The 15,770-nt window shown below is 47.1% G+C and overlaps 1 protein-coding gene and 1 pseudogene across 6 annotated transcripts in view; one reads left to right on the plus strand and one right to left on the minus strand.

The window, feature by feature from the left end:
• Positions 1 to 5,609, plus strand: part of EDA (ectodysplasin A) — a 480,683-nt gene extending 475,074 nt beyond the window's left edge. For all 5 annotated transcript variants that reach the window (XM_084869688.1, XM_084869689.1, XM_084869692.1 and 2 more), the window contains exon 8: positions 1,482 to 5,609. In XM_084869688.1, the coding sequence (XP_084725814.1) occupies positions 1,482 to 1,733 (252 nt within the window). In that variant the 3' untranslated portion in view covers positions 1,734 to 5,609. The remainder of the gene's footprint in view (positions 1 to 1,481) is intronic.
• Positions 2,000 to 14,667, minus strand: LOC311615475 (acyl-CoA wax alcohol acyltransferase 2-like; annotated as a pseudogene). Its single transcript has 7 exons — positions 14,560 to 14,667; positions 9,009 to 9,226; positions 8,672 to 8,767; positions 8,349 to 8,379; positions 7,829 to 8,027; positions 2,769 to 2,809; positions 2,000 to 2,071 (listed from the first exon to the last, which is right to left on the minus strand). The product of its transcript is annotated as an acyl-CoA wax alcohol acyltransferase 2-like (transcript).
• Positions 14,668 to 15,770: the final 1,103 nt, after the last annotated feature.

A 15,770-nucleotide genomic window follows, 5' to 3' on the forward strand; every position in this document is an offset into this window, starting at 1 on the left:
CAGGCCCTTGTTCTTCCCCATCCCACCCCACCCCCAGGTTATTTGGTTCTACTGCCAAACTTGAACTCTATCTCAGTACATTCTTTGAAAGTTAGTTCCAGGGATGCTGAGAACCCATTCCCCAATGTTGCTGGGTCTGCAATGAAGAGTGCTCCTGTGGACTTGCTCTCAACCTCAAAAAAATTTCTGACTATCTTTCCTTGTTCTTCCTCCCATTTATTTCTCTACCTTCTGTTTCTCTGTTATTCTTGCCTCCTTCCTATTATCATTCTCCCAGCCCTTTTCTCCCTCTGTTTTTGTCTTTGTCCTGCCCAGGCATACTGCCTATCTGCTTCCACCCCTGTTGGTTGCCTCCACTGGGTGGCTTCTATGAGCTAGGAGGTAGATGAGCCTTGAGGTTGGGGCTTCTATGGGGTGGGCAACAAGCAGGCAGATTATAGCAGGACTGTGGAGCCAGCAGAAGGGCCTCACAGGGGAGTGGCCAGAGAAGGTGGGTGAATAGTTATTTGCTAAGTCCATCAAGCATCCTGGCAGAGATTGAGTGCTGACCCAAGAAAGTATATGGCACCAGAATGCTCTGATCCCTCCTATAGAGCCCATTAGAGGAAGCAACCTTTGATAGTGATTTAGGGTGAGAGATGAGGGTCCCAATCCCCAGGGGGTACATAAATGTAATTCCAGTGTCCTATGGAGCATTTGTCTTAAGCTCCATTTGGTAGGGGATCAAAGCTTGGTAGTGAAAGATGAATTAATTTTCTGGGTCTAGGAGAGAATTGGGAGAAGCCTCAGGCTTTGGACACCATGCAAACTGGGAAAATCCCCTTAACACCAGGCCATTAAACATAGGTTCGAACTTCCTCCTGGCCACAAAATAAAGTTAGGTGCCTGGGTTTTGCCCTTCCAAATTCTTGATCTCATTTGTAGTGGATAGCTCTCCATCTCTCTGGATCTGTTTCCTCAATTGTCAAATGAGGGGGCTAAGAGACACTGAGAATGAGTGAGAGAAATGCAGCAGGGGCAGGGACGGGCTTCGAAAGAGCTGAAAAAATGGCAAGTCATCACTGTTCCCTCTCTGGAAAATCAGTGACTTCTAACTTTATCTGCAAATAGTCTTTGGGGCTTGCAACTATAATAGAAGTTAGTTTGCATTCATTTGTGTCCATAGCCAGGGTAGAGGAGGGTGGGTAAGGTATAGGGGGTGCTTGGGAGAGGTAAAGAGATAAATAAGGCAGGGTTCTTGCCCTCAGAGTTTACAACTGTTGTGCTGTTGAAAGAAAGATTTGCTCAGGCACCTGAGCCCAAAAGAGTAGGGGAAGGACAGAGTATAAGCCCATCACCCCTCCTTTCCTATCAGCTAGCTAGCATGCCTTCAGGTGGTATTATCCTTCCATGAGGTCTACTGGCAGTTTGTCATGACAGGGGAGGGCCCCATCCTCCCTCTTTCCCTCTCCCCCAATCCCTTCTTGTTGCCTCTCACCCAGGTATATTACATCAACTTCACTGACTTTGCCAGCTATGAGGTGGTGGTGGATGAGAAGCCCTTTCTGCAGTGTACCCGCAGCATCGAGACAGGCAAGACCAACTACAACACTTGCTACACCGCAGGCGTCTGCCTCCTCAAAGCCCGGCAGAAGATCGCTGTGAAGATGGTGCACGCTGACATCTCTATCAACATGAGCAAGCACACCACTTTCTTTGGGGCCATCAGGCTGGGCGAGGCCCCTGCATCCTAGATTCCCCCTATTTGGTCCCTGCCTGTGCCCCTGCCCTAGGTTTGGGAGCCAGGATCCCCAGAACCTCAAAGTGCTGCTGTGGAGTGAGGCATGTGTGTGATGCAGCTGCAGAGAGAAAGGCCCCAAGGCTAATTTATTCCCCAGTGACTCTAGGACAACAAGGCCTGCTTGTCTTTCCCGAATGACCTTGAGTTATCAGGACAGTTGATGAAGCCCCAGGGTTTACATGAAGCAGAAGTGGCTTCCCTGTCTCCGTGTTGACTGGCTTAATGGCATGACTCTTCAATCTCAAGGTCCCTGATGTCAAAGTTGTCATTTGTTGCACTAAAGTGAGGGTCCTGGGAAGCAGGCAAGAGAAAGCAGAGGTATCCTCCAGACTGGGGAGCGAACCCTCTTTGGGGTGGGGTGGGGTAGGGTGATGTGAGGTGGGGGTGGGATTGGAGGGGAAATGTCTGTGCTTGTGGCAGAGACCAAAACACAAACCTGCTGAGCAGGTGACCTGGGCAGTGGAAGCATTCCTACTGCTCTGCCTGCAGCCAGCCAGCAGGTCAGAGCTCTTCCCACACAGGTAGAGCCAGTGCAGCAACTCTCCAGGCTTTGGGGACAGGAGGTTTGCTCTTCCTTGGAGTGATTACAGGGAATGACCACAAACCTGCCTACATAAGAACCTGAAGCCGGGCTTGGGGCCACATGTCTTTCACTTTGTTTACAGCTGTAGGCTCAGAAAACTCCCTGGGATCCCTCCCAATTGCCCCCTTCCCAGCCTGACTAGACCTCCTATGTCTTTCTCCACAGAGCTTACCTCTGTCTGAGACAGGTGCCTAACCTGGGACCTGCGCTTATGTGATTCTGGGATACTCTTGAGATTAACTGGGCACAGAGAGAATCTTCTTCCATTTAATAAGCAACACAATATTTATCTAGTTGATCTGTGTCTAGCGTCAAAATGTTGGACTGGATGACCTCCAGAAGTCCCTTCAAATCCCAATATTTAGGCACCTTCTTTAATAGCCTACTAAAATCCCCATCCCTCACCTGCCCCTGGGCCTCAGCAGGGCAGAGCTTTTCTATCAGACCTAGAAAGGACAAGAGGTGGGGATAGGACAGGGGTTTTTCAAGTGGCTTCCCTATCTTGAAGCCAAGCGGCCAGTCACCGAAGCCTTATCTGAAAGGGTAGCAGCTGATGCCCTGCTTACCCCCTGTCCTGTTCTCTGGCTTCAGAAAGCCACATAACAGCGTGGTCAGTGTGGATTCCAGTGCTGCTTCCCTGAATCAAGGCTTGGGAAAAGCTGGGGTCTAGGCATTCTGGCAGGGCTCTGCCCTCTAGTAAGGCCCAAAGATACCATTACCACCTCCCCAAGCTTCCCAGAGATCATATGGTGGGACCACACAAGAGCCTTATTTCTAAGTGCCTGGGCCCAACCTGGCTCCTTGGGTACATGGTCCAACCTGAAGCTGGGAAGGCCTGTCTTATATAGTCTGCTACTCTTGCTTATGAAATAAGAAACAAGTTACTTTTGAGGAGATGGGGAATAGGCTCCTTTGGGCAGCTGAAGTTTACCAGGAAAAACAGGTTCCGAAGTTGTGCTTTCTCTTTCTAAGCCACTACACTGCTGGGCCCTTCAAGGGTCAGGGCAGGAGGCACAGCCATTGTCTGGTTGCTAATGTCAGGTGAAGCGAACATGAGGAACGGGTTTGGCCAGGCTCTTACAGAGTGCCTTGGACAGTCCTCAGGTGTAGCAGGAACAGATGAGAATTTCTCCTTAAACCTTGGAGAGTACTTTATTATCTCCTTTGATATTATAAATCCTATTGTTTAGAGGAGGTTCAAGAGAGTTTAAGTGCTTTGACCAGGATCTAACCCAGTGAAGTCACAGGCCTGGGGCTTCATTCAGCCAGTTTGACTCCAACACTATTCCATTGCACCTCAGCTTTGTGTTGAATCTGGGGTCCTGAGGGAACCCAATAAAAATGGTAATATAGACCCTAAATCCATGTGGGTTCTAGGGAGGGACCCAGAGATGCTCATTTTCAAGTTGTCTTGATTGTCAGAGGCTCTGTGGTAAAAGAGGAGGGCATTTCCTTGGGAAACAGACATCAGACTTAGAGCTTTTGTGTCCAGAATAACTGTCTTGACACCAGGTCCAAGCAGCAGGTACCGGTACCCACAGAACTTAAACCCCTTATGTTCTTTCACCCACCAAATAAACCAAGCAACCATTACATATGGAGCCCCTACTCAGCAGGGGTCCTCAAACTTTTTAAAGTGGGGGCCAGATCACGGTCCCTCAGAGAGCTGGAGGGCCGGACTATATGAACTACTAATTCCTACTGTAACACCTTGGCTGCGCTCACTGCCCAAAAAACCTGGCGGGCAGGATCAGACTCCCCTGGGGGCTGCATGTGGCCCGCGGGCCGTAGTTTGAAGACCCCTGCGTAAGTGAGGTCCTCCTTTGTTACCCTATGGATGGGCTGCAGGAGCTGGCCACTCCCCATAGCTAAGTGACTCCTTATCTCTTTCTACCAAACCATACAGGTCTTTGTACTCCCAGGGATGGAGGGAAGAGTGAGGACTGGTTCCAAAAAGCTGTGATAAGAGGAAAGAAAAAGGTTTCCTAATTGTGGCCCTAAAGGACATTCTGACACCTATCCTATTCTCCAGATGATAGGGGAGACAGGATTCCCATAAACCCTTTATTCATTAGGAACCCTCAAAGGGAACTCGAGACTGAGGGAGGTGAGGAGGGAAGCAATTGGTAGCTGGGGAGCCTTGCTGAAGTGAAGTTATTGACAAAGTAGTGAAGCAATTTACTAATGAGAGAATGTGGACATAGATTAAGCATTTGAATTTATGCTGACATGAGTTTACCAGAAGGCCAAGTCTTGCATGGAGAACAGGACAAGGGCATTTGTGAGCAGGTAGATAATAGGTTTGAAGGAGAATTGCATGGCAGGAGCCTCTGCCAGTTGCTTGGGCTTCAACAGCCAAAACTGACACAAAAATCAGCTGTCGGGGCTGCTCAGTTACTGGTTCCCTGGAAAATGTAGTCTTTGCCTTATTTCCCCTTCATCCATCCTGAACCAAATTTCTTTTGCTGAGCAGGAAAGGACTAGAAACCCTGCAAGAGAAAAAGATTTTGATCCACACGTGATTATGTGCATTTTATGTAAGTTCTGGTGGGTGCAAATCGATTCAAAGAAATTTAGTGCTAGAAAGGACCTTAGAGGGAATCTAGCCCAACCTACATCCTACCCCATGTTACTCATGTGGAGACTGAGGCCCAGCGAGAAGGTGGCCTGCCCACAATGAATGAGCCACGACTCACAGACTCAGCAGAGTGAGGTGGTGGAGCAGTCCCTGTCCCACACAGCCCCATTCATTCTTTCACTCCCAGACTTGAGGCTAAAAGTGAAAGCCCCCTTGAGGAGCCTGGGTAGGCAGGGAGAGAGAAGCTACAGCCTTCATCAGAACTCTTGCTCCTCTTAAGGTGTTCTCCCAGCTCCTGCCTCTGGACTGGCCCAATACCTGGAAGTCCTGAGGCCACCTTGGCACTGCCTCCAGCCTGCTCCTTCCTGGAGTCTCCCCTAGGCAATGTGAGCACAAAGAAGGAACTAGATTTTTTCTTTTAATCTGTGTCAGAGATCACTCCAAGGGGAGTCAGGGTGTATCATTTCTTTATTTAAAAAGCTTCCAGCTGGGGTGTAGGTGTGGACTTTGTTGTGAGAGTGGCCAGGAGTAGGCCAAGTGCTGCTTTGGGGGTCAGCATCCAGTGTGAAATACTGTGTATATAAACTATACATAATGTATATAAACTGGGATGTAAGTTTGTATAAATTAATGGTTTATTCTTTGCAAATAAAGCTTCCCCCCCTCTGTTTTTGAAATCAGCTTGAGCAATTCCTACACACTAGATGCTTTTATGCAGGTGCTGCCTATGAGCCAGAAGAAAGCCCAAGGCACCCATTTCAGAGGGGCAGCAGAAGGAATGTAGTCTGAACTTCCTGGCAGGTACCTCACCTTCTCTCTGCCCCAGACCACATGCCTGTCCCGTTTACCTTATGTCTTTGCACTATGTACAGTCATCACATGAGGCAGGCACCCAGGGCAAAGGCAGCCGGTCACAATGGTAACTATACAGGATGTCCTAGACCCATGGTCGGCAAACTGTGGCTCGCGAGTCACATGCGGCTCTCTGGCTCCTTGAGTGTGGCTCTTCCACAAAATACCATGGCCTGGGTGAGTTTATTTTGAAGAAGTGGCGTTAGAAGAAGTTGTAAGTTTAAAAAAAAAATTGGCTCTCAAAAGAAATTTCAATTGTTGTACTGTTGATATGTGGCTCTGTTGTCTAATGAGTTTGCAGACCACTGTCCTAGGCCAAACTGACAGGTTGATGTGGATAAATCATTAGGACCAAAAGGAACCCACCCAAGAGGAATGGAACAGCAGGCTGAGGGCCAAATTGTGTAGCCTGCCATTGCCAACAATTATTGGGCTAAGAGTCTGAGAGTCTCACCATCCAGGAGATGAGCTTTATGGTGGCTGGAAGCCAGGCACTCACTTCCATCTGAAGCAAGATGGCTGACTTAGACAAAGGGCAGAGTGAGAGAACCAGACAAGGTTAAGCAAGTTGCTGGGGGGCGGGGGGGGGGGGGAGAGAAGACAGGAAATTAAACCAGACCTGACCCTTCTATTATAGCATTATGAGGTGGAAGCTGAGTGTGGACCAGGGCTGGTAGAGGGTAACAGTTGCTTAAATTTTCAAAGGACTGCTGATAAGATATTCCACTATACACTTTCTTTTAAACATTGAGGTGCCAGCTTTAGGGCATTTTTGCTCAAGGATAGGAAATGGGGAAAATGGTTGCAAGAGAATCACTTTGTGTAGCTTCCAATTTTACAAAGTTCAATCGCATTCAATATCATTTGATCGTCCCAACAGCCTTTGAGGTAAGCATATAAGGGATCATTGTTCCCATTTTACAGATGAGGAAACTGAGGCTCTGACTCACATGGCTTGAAGGTGGTGGATCTTACACTCAAAGCCCACTGGATCTCAAGGCATCCAGTCCTGCAGGAGTCTCGATAACAGGAGATGGGGCTGCTTGAGAGTTACTGATAGAAAGGTGTCCAGGGGCCAAAACTGGTTTGGCTCAGTGGATAGAGTGTCGGCCTGCGGACTGAAAGGTCCCAGGTTCAATTCTGGTCAAGGGCGTGTGTACCTTGGGTGCGGGCTCATCCCCAGTAGGGGATCTCATTGATGTTTCTAACTCTCTATCCCTCTCTCTTCCTCTCTGTAAAAAAATCAATAAAATATATTAAAAAAAAAGAAAGAAAGAAAGAAGAAAGAAAGAAAGAAGAAAGAAAGAAAGAAAGAAAGAAAGAAAGAAAGAAAGAAAGAAAGAAAGAAAGGTGTCCAGGGATCCTGGACCCTCAAACATACTAGTTAGAGCACAAGCAGTATCAGAAGGCTGGATTTTTATTCTGTCCATTGTTTACCTCAATGCTGACAAATGGGCACCTAAAAGGGCACCTCTCCCCAGGGCCTTGATGGTCTCTTAAAACCATCTCCCTTATAGCCCCAAGGAAAACACGGAGAAGCACTGGAAGGAGGACAGAAATGAAGGGGGAAGTGGGATTTAGAAAACAACCAAATGGACAGCCCCCCCCCACCCCCCTCACAATAAGGACTGGCCAAATCAGGAGCAGAAGCCCCATAGGTGACTTCTGGCCCGTTTACAGTTCCACACTTTTCCAGCCAGGCTAAGTAGCTTTCAGGGATATTTGTGAGACTATCACCAGCTCCTGGGTCTCTGAGAAGACAACAGGGTCTTGTGCAAGGCTTCCCTACAGGGTGCACGGTATTTGTCCACCACTTTCTGGCTCGTTTTCTCAGTTTTGGGCACTGGCAGAGGCTCCCTGACTGCCAGAGAAGACACTCCTCAAAATGTGCCTCAACATTCCAGCTCACCCTTACCACCCCAAAACCACCCACCCTGGCCAGCCTCCACACCTCTAGACACAGTCAAAGCCAAGACTCAGCCTCAGAACTGGATCTACATCCCAGACAAGGCTGCCAACAGAAGGGCCCACTCACCAGTGGTGGTTACAGGCTGGGCAAAGGGCAGAAGGCCCCAGGAGTTCTCAATGAAGCCATGCTCATTGAAAGCACAAGGGTAAATGAGAGCACACTCTGGAACCACTTCTGGAAGTGATTGACCAAACCTCCAGCAGTGAAAATGTGCTGACGGTAAAGGTCTACCTCCTCAAAAGCAGAGGCAGGGATTAGAGCCACCCTTTGGAGCAAAGGCATGTCCTTTGAAGGCCAGAAAGGTAGGGACCCCGTTGAAAGCCAGACATGCTAACCACCAGTGGTCTTGGGGTCTGCCTATACGTTCCGCAGCCGCTATCTTAGCTGGGCCTATGTCCAGGCCAAGTGTGAAGGCCCTGTGGCCTACCCCAGGCTTCCTGTGGGGACAAAGCAAGTCCTAACTCTCCTGTGAACCCACAGGTCTGAAACAGGAAGGAAAATTTTAAGAAACATTTCATTTACCTTTCTTCTCTTTTACCCACGTGGCAAGTTTGGCTTTCTCTGAGAGGGGGTTTCAGCCACTCACCTTTCATAGAGGGTCTGGACCAGATGAAAAGCTAAAGTGAGGAACAGCAGGCTCAGGACTGGCCCTCTAGTATTTCTTCAGAAGCAGAAATGCCTCCGGGAGGTGGCCCAGGCTCTACTCCAATACAAAAGCTTTGCCATTCCCGTTTATATATAATTTCCTCCAAATCCCTTCCTCCTTCCCTGCTGGACTTTTGGAAAAGCTCTCCCTAATAGGGACCATGACTTTCCTTACCCATGCTGCAGGGTCTTGCATAAAAACTCAGTCCAGTTCCTCAAGAACAACATGGGTAAGGGCTTCCCTATAGAGTGTGTGTTATCTGCACTCCACCAAGCCACTGACTACCACAACCAGCATGTTGCCTGTACCCTTTTTGGCAAGCAGATAGTCCATGGAGAACTGGCTCACAGAGCAGGTCCCTGGGCAGGCAGAAAATTTCAAAAGATCATTGGCCACTTTCCAAACCTCCTAGCCTCCATCCCTACCTCTTCACAGGAAGGGAGAGCTTCATCCCAGGCAGGCGAGCCTAGGGCTACTGTTTAGGACCAGAGAGGATCACACAGTTGATCTCCTCTGATCCTGCTCTTACCTACTCCCCCAACACTTTTTCCTCAGGAAGCCATTTTTATTTCGGCTTTTATGTCCTAGGAGCCAACTCACCTGACGATATGGTATAGTCTCTGAGGAAAGGCACCCAGAAAAGGTTCCCAGCGTGAGTACATAAAGGGAGATGCCAGGAAAGATCTTGATGAAGCCTAAGGCCTCGGTGGCAAAGCTGCCGAAGCATGAATGAGACATGAATGAGACATGAACCCAGGAGGGTGGCAGACAAGGATGTAGTTGTGGGGGGGGGGGGCGGGGGGGGAGATGCCACGAGTCTTCCAAAGGTGTGGAAGAAAGAGCAGTCAGAACAGGTATGGGATGGGGAGAGAAAATGACTCCTCTTCTGGTCATAGACCTGGAAGGGCAAGGGCTGTGCAAGCTGGGCAATGCACAACTCCAGGAAGGTATTTTCCTCTCCAGCTGTGTGCCAGGCAGTAAGACCCAGGACCTGCCCCAGCACTGCTCTGGGCTGCATTCAATGGCCGAGAGTCAGTGGTGGGTCATACCAATCTGGCCACCAGAGATTTGGAATCCTGGAAAGACAGAGCAGGAACAGTTCTCCTCCAACCACCACATTCCTGCCCACATGTCTGGGAAGCATCAGCAGAGGGAATACTAGGGGAAAGAGAAGGCCCACCTTCAGCTAGGTTAGAGTAGTTAGGACAGACCTAATGGAGATGACTCATAGGGAGCCATACTCAGAATTATTACTGGGCTCGGTTTTTAAACAGCTGTAAATAAGACTGTGGGGGGGAAAGGGTCAAAATAAAGGTGAGAAAAGATAAAAAACACTTTTAATTGAACATGGCAGAGTGAACACAAGTTTTTATTTTGACTCCTCTCTGGTGCCTCATGAAAATTACCATAAGAATGTTTTTAAAGCTATAGATCCACAGCACTAGCTGGTTGGGCACAGTGGATGGAGCATCAGCCTGGAGACTAAAGGATTTCGGGTTTGATTCTGGTCAATGGCACATGCCCAGGTTTCAGGCTCGATCCCCATTGGGGGTTGTGCAGGAGGCAACCAATTGATCATTGATGTTTCTATCTATCTATCTATCTATCATCTATCTATCTATCTATCTATCTATCTATCTCTCTCTTCCTTCCTCTCTGAAATCAATTTTAAGAATTTAAAAAAGGCCGAAGCCGGTTTGGCTCAGTGGTAGAGCGTCGGTCTGCGGACTAAAAGGTCCCAGGTTCGATTCCGGTCAAGGGCATGTACATTGGTTGCGGGCACATCCCCAGTAGTGGGTGTGCAGGAGGCAGCTGGTCGATGTTTCTCTCTCATCGACGTTTCTAGCTCCCTCTCTCTCTCTCTTCCTTCCTCTCTGTAAAAAAATCAATAAAATATTTTTAAAAAACGAATTTAAAAAAGATATAGATGACAAGGAAAAAGAGAATTAGATGCCAGCGGTGGGTTGAAGATATCAGCAAAATATTTGCACACTGGCAAATGGATTGAGGAAAGCTGACCAGGCAATGTGTACAAGAGCAAGCAATCCATCTGCACTGGAGAATCTGGGAAAGACTCAGAATTTGGAGCCACCAGGTGTCACCGAAAGTGGGTGAGTCATAGGGCTTGGTTGAAAGTCTAACAGAGAAGTAGGTAGATCCTCAACCCCTCCCCCCGCCACACACACACACACAACTGGACAATGAAAAGGTTACTTTCTGGAAAACTGAACCAAAGAAACTCTAGATTCGGATACTTGCACTAAATGCAGCCGAGATATTCTATCTGCAGCCCAATTCTTAATCAAGTATGAAGTCGAATAAAGACCATCTCAGGCATACAGTCTCAGAGAGTTTGCCTTAGGCATCCCTTTCTCAAGAAACTCCTGGAGGATGTGTTCCACCGAAATGAGGAAGTAAACCAAGAAAGGCATGAGGCCCAAGAAAAAAAAAAAAAAAGGATCCAACTAGAGAAGGAAATAAACACGGTGAGGACCAGGGTGAGGCAAACTAGGTGGCTAGGGCACAAACTTCAAGGAGACATTGCTCTCAGGGTCAGACAAGTACTGACTCAATGGTTGCATAACCCTGAGAGGAAGCACCTTCCTAAATTATGCTTTCATGGTGCCTCGAGGGCACCATAGGGATGCAGCTGTGCATGAGACTAGACTGTAACAGGAGATTGCTGCACTCTGCGGCACCAATGTCCTCCAGGAAATTAAAAGTGGCAGGGGAGAGAAGGAGACTTAGAGATTCCTAAAATGTTTGCACACATTGAGAGATTCACATGTCTGTGGAGAATTAGTGATAAGTAATACATATCTAACAGATAGCTAAAAAAATTTCAAATGAGGCAATTATGAGTTCTGAAGGGGAAAAGAAAGTGCACAAGAAAGAAAAATAATTTTAGTGCACTAAATAGCTCAATTGTGAGTAATAGTTTCCTAGTTCTAGTTAGGCATTTAACTAAAGCCTGTGCTTTAACAATATGGGGAGAAGGGGAAAGAGGAAAAATCTAGTGACAGTTACAGGGCCAAATCTCATCTTCATATTGGGGAGTTAGTGACAGTGTCTAATTGTTAAATCAGGAAGTAGTAATATTTCAACATTTTAAATAGTAAAATTGAGACATATAGAGGTAAATTCCAGAGAGAAAAAAAAAAGAGCTAACAATGTTGAAAATGTCTGTCTCTGGGGAACAGATCTAAGTGGAGGGAGGCCAGAAATTTAGATTTTTTTAGATTTTTTACATACTCGTTATAAAACTATTTGACCTGCCCTACCCAGTTGACTGGAGCATTGTCCCATGCACCAAAAGGTTGTGGGTTCAATTCCCAATCAGGGCACATACTTGGGTTGTGGGTTTGTTCCTAGTGGGGGCACTTACAAGAGACAACCAGTTGATGTTTCTGTTTTCTCTCCTCCCCCCCCCCCCCCCCCCCGCCTCTCTCTCCCAAATAAATAAATGTAGCTACCTCTGGTAAGGTTAAACAAAAAAAAACAAAAAAACAAACAAAACTATTTGAGTTTTCCAAGAAGTAAAGGGAGGCATGGGTCTAGTCTGGAAAAGACCACCCTGGTTCCCTGAGGTTTTATTCCACCCCAGACAGTGTTGGGGACCAATGTCTTCCAATACCAATGTCTGCCTTATCTTCCCCAGAGACTTACAGTAAAGGTCTCCACTTAAGGCATTTAGGGTCCAAATGGATATGATCCCACTCACAGACTCCTAGAGCAAACAACTTGGAAGGCTCAAAGACACCATGTGCCCATGTGAGCTAGTGAGGGAGGGATGAGCTCTCCTGCCTGCTCCACACTGCCTCTCTGTATGTGCTAAGTCCAACTCAAATGAAGTTACAGTCTCCTCCCCATATACATCTCCTTTTCGGCCACTTTCCTTCCTCACCATTCTCTGCTCCTCTGACCCTTCTGCCAGCTCACACTGGGACCTGAACCCTCAGTCTTGCCTCCTGCCTTTCTCCTACATCTTCTGTGATCAAATCTTATTAATTATACTCCAATTATTTGAATCTCTCTTCTTTCCTCTTCTCTCTGTCCTGACTACTACTGATCTGGCCTAATCACCACCACCTCTCACCTGGGCTATTACTACAGCCACTTCTTGTCATTGCTTTGCTACACAGAGCTATAGCAATCTCTCAAAAACACAAATCTGATGACACTGCCCTGTGCCAAACCCTATCATACTTTACATGGCTCTCAGGAAACAGTCCAAACTATTTTCCATGGAATACAATGCCCTATATTATCTGCCCCCTGCCTGCATATCCAGTCTCCTTTCCTTTCTCTCTCTGATTCATTCATTCATTCGATATGTATGAAGCATCAATTCTGTGCCTCTCACCTCCTCATCTCACTTACCACTAGCAGCTCCCCGAATGGTTTATGCTCTCCCCTCACACTAACCTTGTCATATGTTGTCCACCCTTTGCCCTGAACACTCCTTCTTCTTCACCTATTTCTTATTTGTCCTTCAAGAGTAAACTCAAAGTCAACAGAGAAATGGGAAGAGGTCACAAATGTACTCCAGGCAAGATCCACTGAACCTCCTAATTAGCAGTGAGTGAAGAGATGGAAGACGTAAGGAGAGAAACCCATAGGTTAGAATCAGGTCCTGTGGGTCACCTCCTCCACTTCAGATCTGTGTGATCTTGACCAGACCACTCACTACATGAACCTCAGCTTCCTCAGCTATACAATGAAGATTATTAGGCACATATGGTGCTTCGAACGGTGGCTGCATGAAAAAGGGGTGCAATAAATATGAGCATTAGCTATCATTATGAGTGTGTAACTGAGGGGGCCTGAAACTGCGGGGATCTCCCTTTTCTGTGTCCCGCACGGAAAGAGAAATGAATGAACCGGTTCTAAGTGGAGGTGCCCAGGGATTGAGAAATATTAGAAATAAAGAGAGAAGACATAGAAATAGATTTCTAGCTGGGAGCTGGGAGGGCCGCTGACCTCCTCTGCTGGAGAGACAGACTGACAACCTCCTGAGCCACGCAGCACATATATTTATACTCCAATCCAACAAGGGGTTTCACAGGAAAACAAGAAGCCTGGGAGAGCCCAGGTTCCACCCACTCCTTCCTCCTGAACAAACACATTAGTCAGGAACTAAGAACATCTCAGCACTCCCAAGGTGGGAGTGCAACTGAGATGATTCTGTCAATATCCCAGTCAGCAACAACCTACAGAATGTCCAGGTGTCTTCCCATTTGGCCCTCTACAGTAATTATTAGGATGTATTATTATACATAGCAATAGCTTCTACCTCATAAAGTTGGCATGTGAACACTGTAAGTACCTAACACAAGAATTTATTTCCCCTGGTCACTTCCAGTTCTCCTGATTGCCTGTCTTTCCTAGATCAACACTGTTCTTTTCAGTATTGGGGCTCCAGGTGCCCACCTTAGGCAGGCCTCCTCTAAGCCCCATTCCCTGTCCTCTAGTTCATTCTCTCCAGTCATGGGCAAGTCCTGGGCTCACAGAGCCCATCTGCGTTTTCCTTCCCAGATACCTTACAAGTTCATTTAGTTCATGCCCCTGCCTCCAGTCAGTACTCACCTAAACCACCTGACAAATGAGTATTTTCCACAGACCCCCCCTCCCATATGGATGGTTTGCTTTAGCACCTAGAACACAGCGGCCAGCAGATAACTTTCACAATGTGTCTGTGATGGAGAAGGTGGAAAAAGCAGACAGATAGATGAATGAATTCTTCCATACCAAAGGTTTTCACAGCCTCCCTCTGTCACTAAGTCAATTGTCTCCTAATGATGGTTCACTCAGGTTCTTAAGATTGCAGCTAAAACCTTTTCCTTGGCTATTCCCACTTTCCCAAAACATGCTCTCTGTGCCCCAATGTAAACCCAGGAAGTTTCAACATGCACATTTGAAGCAAGACCCTATCTCACACATGTGCACACATACCCCTACATAGGCACATACCCATATGCACACACATCCCCACATGCACATTCACAGACTCCACAAATATCATGCCCAGGTATGTCAGCCTACAGGCCAGAGGACCAACCATCTTGATGTGCTGGGGACCATCCAGGTTTTAACATTAAAAATCCTGCTGAACCCTAAAACCCCTCAGTCCTAGGCAAATACAGATGGTCACCCTACCAAAGGCTAAAGTCTCACCAAAAACTAAGATACTGAGGGCCCAGTGGAAAATAGCAAAGAACTCCGGGGCAATCTTGAGGTCCTTCTTAGAGGGCAAGAGCATTATGCCTAGGGTCCTAGTGGCTCCAAGTAAGTGCTGTTCAGATGCTCAGATCCTAATGCTCAGGGGCCTGCCATGTTTCCTCTCTTCACGCTTTCTTCTCCAGCCCCTGCCTAGTCTCCATGCCCTCATTCCCCCCTGTCCCCACCCCTTCGCTGGATCATCATAGTACTGCGTGCTGTCTCTACTTGTCCAGTTCCTTTCACCTCTCTAACCACCTGCACTTTTACCCACCTGGAATGGCATGGGGTGAGATTATGACACTCTTGCACACCTGCATAGAGAACCGAAGGTGAAACTCTGATGTGGGAAATGAGTGGGAGTGGGGGTGGAGCTGATGAGAGGCCTTCAGAGCCAGTGTGGATGGGAGTTGGGGGGCAGAGAGGAGCCCAGGGCACACAGGTCTGCATTTATTTTTGAGGCCCAGTTCTAAGATTAAACAAGGGTCTCAAAGTCTGGGTAGTTCTAAATGTTATTTCTCATTAAATGTTAAAATGTAGCAGAGTATTTTGTAGATGAAGCTGTATACAGGATGAGCTAAGAACTCAACCCATGAAAGTAGCCAACTGCAAGGAAGACTAGTAAGCCTCCATTCAGGGAGGCAGAGTTTTAGATATGAATCCCCTGTCTCCTTTACTTGCTGCACATAAATAAAACTACCTTGGGACAAGCACCTCTCATTTTTTAATAAATCACCCAAAGCTGCAAACCCCTTGAGTTTTATAACACAGCTATCTATGGTCTCTCAGTGACATTGTGATTGGAGGGGAGGAGAGAGGTCACATGCCAGGCCAAGAAATACCTTTGGCTTTTTGGTCAGTCCAGAAATCACTGTGTTCCATGAACTGACATCAGATATAGTCTATAAGTGTATAGTATAGCAAATATGCACCTAAGATTTGTGTATTTCCTGCATGTAAAATTTACCTATAAAGTAAACAAATATTGAACTCAGTGCTGAAGTGTTTAGAGGTGAAGAGTACTGATGGCTGCAATTAATTTTGAAATGCATATATTATGTACTGATGGATGAATCGAGTGATATGTTAAATAGATGTGTGATAAATCCATTTAACAAAATACCTGAACAATCTAGGTGGTGGGTG

The sequence above is a fragment of the Pipistrellus hanaki genome (genome assembly GCF_964339955.1).
Source record: "Pipistrellus hanaki genome assembly, chromosome: X".
NCBI classification, from domain to species: Eukaryota; Metazoa; Chordata; class Mammalia; order Chiroptera; family Vespertilionidae; genus Pipistrellus; species Pipistrellus hanaki.